This window comes from Gigantopelta aegis, chromosome 9 (assembly GCF_016097555.1).
Source record: "Gigantopelta aegis isolate Gae_Host chromosome 9, Gae_host_genome, whole genome shotgun sequence".
NCBI lineage: Eukaryota > Metazoa > Mollusca > Gastropoda > Neomphalida > Peltospiridae > Gigantopelta > Gigantopelta aegis.
Window position 1 is genome coordinate 45232392 of NC_054707.1, and position 7088 is coordinate 45239479.

Consider the following 7088-nt stretch of genomic DNA (forward strand, 5'->3'; position numbering starts at 1 on the left):
ATACATGGTTATAAGTTAAATATATAATATGTAATTCTAATGAAATAGGCGAATTCAATTTTATACTACAATGTCACCGAGATAATAACCTAAGAAAAACATTTGGTAAAACGTATTATACAAACGACCTAGTGCTTTAAAGCTAATATTTAAGAGCTAAAAACCGTGGCAATTAATTTTTGAAATAACCTGATTTAATCTAGGTTTAGATTGCATAGTTTTATTGGTATTGTGTTTTTGTCACTTGCCACATTGTGTTAAAATTACCACCATTATAATGTGTGTGTGTGTGTGTGTGTGTGTGTGTGTGTGTGTGTGTGTGTGTGTGTGTGTGTGTGTGTGAGTGTGTGTGTGTGTGTGTATATATATATATATATATATATATATATATGTGTATATGTATGTGTGTTTGTGTGTGTGTGTGTGTGTGTGTGTGTGTGTATATATATATATATATATCTGTGTATATGTATGTGTGTTGTGTGTGTGTGTGTGTGTGTGTGTGTGTGTGTGTGTGTGTGTGTGTGTGCGTATGTGTATACATATATATATGAAGATTTAAATAATTAATGACATGGTGAATAATAGTTAAAATAAATAAAACATTTGTTTGCAATGTTCCTTTAATTCATTTAATATTTCTACAGTACTCTGTGTCATCGGAAGGCATAAATAGTTAGCTTCGTTACAATATTTTTACATTCATGTACATATGTGTAGTTATAGAACTATGGAGACACACAAAACATAAACATTTTAACAGGCAGTAAATCTTAAGGCAGATATTAATTTTACTAGAATGCAGGAAATTGTATTTCAGGATATATAATTTCTAAATTTTCACGGGGATGTATACCCCCAAACCCTTCTATACACTTTACTCTGATCTCGAACTCAGTCAGCCGTCAACCCCACCCCACCCCTATTTGCATCCGCCATGCCTGTGTAACATGAATAATAATTATTAATAAGTAATGTGAGAGGCAACCAATTCGCTTTAGCCTATGTTAACTGTCGACTGAATGGAGGGTTAAACAAATATATATCAGGTAGTTTATTACAATCTGTAGGTGGAAACAATAGGGGACGCCTACATGGTGGCGAGTGGACTTCCGGTTCGTAATGGCGACAAGCACGTGACTGAAATGGCCGACATGGCGCTGTCCCTGGTGCACTGCGTGCTAGAGTTTGAAATTCCACACCGACCGGAGAGACAACTTCAGATCAGAGCAGGTAAAACTACACTCGTTTAGATTTGTGCATAAACAGCCTTCATTTCGTAGGAGTTTATGGCGATGCCCGTCTATAAAATTAATTCACGCTGCTGGGGGCTATTATTTCGACCATCAAACATAAAAAGTAATCTCGTTTGTGTTCTTTTCGAGATTAATTCATTAATGTTTGCTTTGTTTTTGTTGTTTCTTTATTTTTATTATGATTACTTGAGGTCGTGCAATGGACAGAATTGTGAATGATGTGAGACGTGTGTTTTGTAGCATCCAGGGATGGGTATATGTTTTCAACAGAAAACAGATAACTTTCCAAAATCGCATTTGGATGGACAAATAGTCATCTGTCGTGTTAAAGTTAGGCTCTTACTACTATATTATATAACGAACTTGATAATTAGACCTAGTATGACACATTTTATTGTAGAATGTTTTCTTATTCAGAATTTTTACATCTGGATCGGATTTCTGCCACTAATATGCATTCTTTAAAAATAATATCAAGGGCCTTCTTAAATGCTCACAGAGATTGGACATAAAGCTAATTTAAAAACAAATCTGTGATGTTTTATTTTGATTTGTTTTGGGGGTTTTCCAGGTCTGCACACCGGCTCTGTTGTAGCTGGTGTCGTTGGCCTGACAATGCCGCGATACTGTCTGTTTGGTGACACAGTGAACACGGCATCCAGGATGGAATCGAACGGAAAACGTAAGAACTTCAGATCAAATAAAACGTTTATTCAAATAATGTAATTCAGGACTCTCGTCCATAGGCCCTATGAGGTGACACAAAATTACAAAATCAACCAGAGTAAAATAAACAAAACTGTTTAGCACTGAGCCTACCTAGTTGAGGCACGGGTGGGCAACTGCTGGAGAAGACCATCTATCACTGTGCCACGAGCCTCTTTATTTCAATTGACAATAGTTATTGTAGGCTAGGTAAATCATCTTTCAAATCTTTAAAATAGGTCTGGTCTTGTAGCTAAGACAGTCCCAGAATCAAAACGACCATGAAACACGGTCGTGTTTAAAGCAACAAAATAATTTTGTATGTTAGTCAAGACGACCCGGAAATGACAACAACAAACAAACACGGCTATAATTAACGAGCAACACGGTAGCTATAGACTGCGTAGTTGCGATAGTGGTAGTCGAGATAAAAATGTTATGCACTGCTCCAAATCAAATACTACTGATACGTCTGGCTCGTATACAATTTATTCTCATAACATACGAGTTTTTATGTTTCGATTATCTCAACTATAGACAATTTGCACTCAAGTTAGCTCATACATGTAGCTTGTTAAGGGGCGGCGATCTTCTATTGGCTTTTGGGGGTCTGCAAGGTTAGGTATTGGCTTGTTACTGGGCTCATGACAAAATATGTAAGAATCACTCTGCCATACTAAAAGACGTGCTGATTTACCTTTATTAATAACAATATTATTATGACGTGTCTTTGAACAATGTTATGCATTCTTTGTGAAGTCTTGCTAATTTAAACACACTTGTGATAATGTTTTATTATTTTAATATGTACAAGTAAAGTTACTGGTTTAAGTCGACCACGGCTAGAGGTTTATGCTTTGTCATTTTTATTGTTTATACTGTGATTTCAAGTTTAAGAGAAACTATTAAAAACATGTCATGTTAGAGAAAATAGTGTTTTACTTATACTTATACGAGGCATGGGGTCGATTTTTCGCTGATAGTTCAACCACGATTCATGGTTAAGAATATGAGCTGTCAAACACGCGGTTAGAAACTAACAATTTGGTTTTAATATAGAGCAATTTGCAATCGACTATAAACTCCTGACAGCTGTAGTGTGTGGTCAGTTCTATGAGAACATATGGTAACCCTGGCAATTAACCACGGTAGTCAGGAATGAAATTTCTATTTCCAATATAACTTTTCTTAATTATTTATTTTTCTATTTCCTTTTCTATTTCCGAATTAATTTGCAGCTCAACGTATTCACATCAGCCCAGAAACTGAGAGGGTGTTGCGGCAGAATTCAAAATACCAAATTAAACAAAGGGGCCAGGTTCTTATTAAGGTGAGTACTTGCCGTGCTAGGTCAAGTCATGAATCTTAGTGACATATAGTAATACTAATACTGAGGAACATACAATCAAATATGTGTCATAGTTTACATTATTATCCACATAGTTCAAGATATACAGGGACATATAACCAGCATGGCACACGTGGTTTATAATGAGTTCACGTGCACACGAATGACGTAATTTTGGGAAGCGACGTCATAACATAAAGCTGCTTTCCTATTCCTCGTCTTCTTCTAGTTACGACTGAAACGTTTTGACGTGGTCGTCGTAGCTTGTTATTCATAAAAAATAACATCACTGATAATATGGATAATAAAGAACTTATTATAAACTCGATGTGAATCGTACTGATTTTACGAAACTCGTGTCAGGATTCTTGTATTACTCTCGCTCTCGCTTGGGTAATATGAGAATCCCGACACTCGTTTCGTAAAATCAGTACGACACACAAGCTCGTATAATAATCTCTATTTGTATTGTGTGTAATTAAAGCAGTGGTACGTGACTGATGCTGCTAAATTTGGGGTATTTTTATGTTGGGCATTGCGGTTAGAATGCCAAACGAGGCAGAAGTCGGTTTCTTCTCTCATAATCTAGAACGCGTGTTTCCACTAGGGTGTATACTACCAAATCAAATCCCATAGACGACAATAGTAACATATGTGGCTAAAACTCCTACCTGCAACGTATCAACCGACATAAACGCCACGGATATAAATACTACCACCCCTTACACTTAAAGTGAATCAGAAAAAAAATGGGGGTCAAGCTGCTCGTTTCTGAGATAACGGGTAGCGTCTATGACTACCCTAGTTTCGCACAAAATTCGAGTACTTTTTTTACAGGTACCCCATACATGTTTCAAGCACAAGGCTACTTGACACATTGGTACTAGATGAAATAAAATTGCACTTTTTTTTTACCCAGATGAAACTATTATTTTTTACAACCAACACACTCACATTTATAACAAATCACAGGACTTGTGGTGTTCACTTCTCTATCAAAAGTTGGGTGCACCTCGAACTTTGACCCAGCCGGAAGTTATTTGGTTTAGTACTACCACTAGCCTGTGTTAGCCACGTGTGGTCACTGATGAAACTATGTGATGCTGACATCACTATGTCCACAATTGTAAAATTTAACGAGACTGCTCTCAATGTGCTTCCAATTTAGAGATAGATAGTTAGATAGATAGATAGAGAAAGAGAGTTAGTTAAAGTTTGTTTTGTTTAATGACACCACTAGAGCACATTGATTTATAATCATTGACTATTGGATGTCAAACATTTGGTAATTTTGACATATAGTCTTAGAAAGGAATCCCGCAAAACGTGTCCATTAGTAGTAAGGAATCTTTTATATGCACCATCCAACAGACATAATAGCACATACCACGGTATTTGACATGCCAGTAGTTGCGCACTGGTTGTAACAGGAAATAGCGCAATGGGCCCACCGACGGAGGGGAGGGGGGAAGAGAGAGAGAGAGAGAGAGAGAGAGAGAGAGAGAGAGAGAGAGAGAGAGAGAGAGAGAGAGAGAGAGAGAGAAGAAAGAGAGAAGATAATATAGATAGATAGATAGATAGACACAGATGGATGGATGGATGGATGGAAGGATAGATAGATATATAGATATAATGAATAAATTAATGAATGAAACAAAATAAAATTGTGCTATTACAAATCGTAGCAAGACTAGAAAGACATTGAATATTTAATTTATACCAGACACCGATATTCTACACAACCAAATGATATTCCAGTCGTTAAAAATGGTCGTATGTTATATAGTTGGAAACATCTCGTAATGACTGAAAACTCGGAATACCCTATTTGATTTGATGTAACATACCAGCTGTTTGAATCAGCTTAGATAGCATCGAAAGTCTGGCGCCTGGTCATAAAATAATAATTCATTTTAACTTATAGCTATAAATATAATTATATAAAAAAAAAAAAAAAAATATTAATACATTAATATATTATTATTGTTTTTGTTGTTGTTGTTGTTGTTATTATTAAACAACGCAAAATAACTAAAATAACTAACTAATGTTTTTTAATTGAGTGCCTAAAACAAATATTTTCCTAAATTATGAAATTCGTTTTTTTGTTATTAGAAGAGAACAGTTGGATATGTTTATACACTAATATAATCAAATACAGTTCCTTAATATTGGTATTATGCTATCATGAATGAACGAATGAATGTGTAACGACATCGCAGCATACAAATACACATTGGCTATTGAGTGTCAGACAAAGGTAGGTGGATGGATAATGAGTAGCCATGGGAGGTAATCACATGGTTACTAAGTACAGTTCAATGATGGAAGGAAGTTCTACATCGTTACTTTTACTCCACTGTACGAATAATAAATTTCATTTTAAATTTAAGAAAGGTTTAGATTTTTAGGGAGTGGTGTAAATATATTTGTGTGTTATGTTTACAAAGGTTATTGTCAGGAGAATAATGAATGTATTCTAATGGTAGTACTATACAAAACTGTGCTGTATATTACACGAGTACAGAGTTTGTGATCTTGACAATAATAAATATTCATACTGTTTAATTGAAATGACAAATATACTCTGATAATGCACGTTAATTAACATAATGGATAGAACTGAAATTGATCACTTTATTATTATAAAAATAAGGTTTACTTGAACTTTGTCAATTGTTGCCGATACACTCGAGTGGTGTGTACTGATTAAAATTAATTGATTTAATAGAAACAATTGCATAACATAATTATTAAAGTTTGAAATACGCTCTGCTTACATGTTATATACATTTACCGGGTTATATGGTGTTTCCCTATTTGTAGGGAAAAGGCACAATGGAAACGTACTGGCTTGTTGGGAAAGAAGGTCTGTTTGACATATCAACGACAACTGCAGACGACGGAATCTGTATAGTGCACAACAGTGAAGCGAAACAATCTAAATGTAGAGGTCCGTTCGAGGCTCCAGATGAAGAGACAGCTAGTATTGTGCCTCTCAAATGTGACTCTCGAAACTCGGACCGTATCGACTGATAGGACCGTGTCAGTAGCATAGACCAGCATACTCTCAGACCAACATAGTGAAACCAAGATTATAATCTGGCTTCTAGGAAGCAGTTCTTGAATTGTTTAATCATTGGTGGTAGAGGAAAATAATTTAACTTAATAATATTTATTATTATATCTTACTGAGAGCTATATATTGCAATTGCAAAATCAATCGTATTTTTGACTATTTTGCTCGTGACTTGACAAATATATACAAGAAGGTATAACTCTTTCAAACTGAAAACATCGTTGTTTTCTTCTTCTTTCTCTAGCTCCAATTTTATAAACACATTTTCCAGTTAGTTTTCTATCACTGCGGCAAACATTTCATTTAGGAATATTTGTGAATTTAAATCATGGTCCATTTGTATTTATCATTTGCATAATATTTAATATTCTGTTTCGTGTGTTTTGCAATGTGTTATTCGAGTAATAAGGCAATCCTTTAGCCAAGTACTGCATTTACAACGGACAATATATATGCACGAATTCAACGAAACCATGTACTGGTATTATGATCTTCATTTCAACTTGCCTGTCATACTACTATTCAGTTAAGGTTCCTGAGTGCACACCTAGGCTTCAGAGCTGTCTGTTCCTGGACTGTCGTGCATGATTAGCGGGAGAGGTGACGGCGTAGTGGTCTGGCATCTCCCATCTGATCTCTGGTTTCGAGTCAGTATTAGGACATGTAATCAATACATACGAACTACAAGACCTGGGACCGT

The 7088-nt window shown here is 35.5% G+C and overlaps 1 protein-coding gene across 1 annotated transcript in view; it reads left to right on the plus strand.

Moving 5' to 3' along the window:
- Positions 1-6345, plus strand: part of LOC121381598 (atrial natriuretic peptide receptor 1-like) — a 9887-nt gene extending 3542 nt beyond the window's left edge. The window contains exons 5-8 of the mRNA XM_041510934.1: positions 1071-1233; positions 1828-1938; positions 3200-3291; positions 6136-6345. Of these exons, the coding sequence (XP_041366868.1) occupies positions 1071-1233; positions 1828-1938; positions 3200-3291; positions 6136-6345 (576 nt within the window). The remainder of the gene's footprint in view (positions 1-1070; positions 1234-1827; positions 1939-3199; positions 3292-6135) is intronic.
- Positions 6346-7088: the final 743 nt, after the last annotated feature.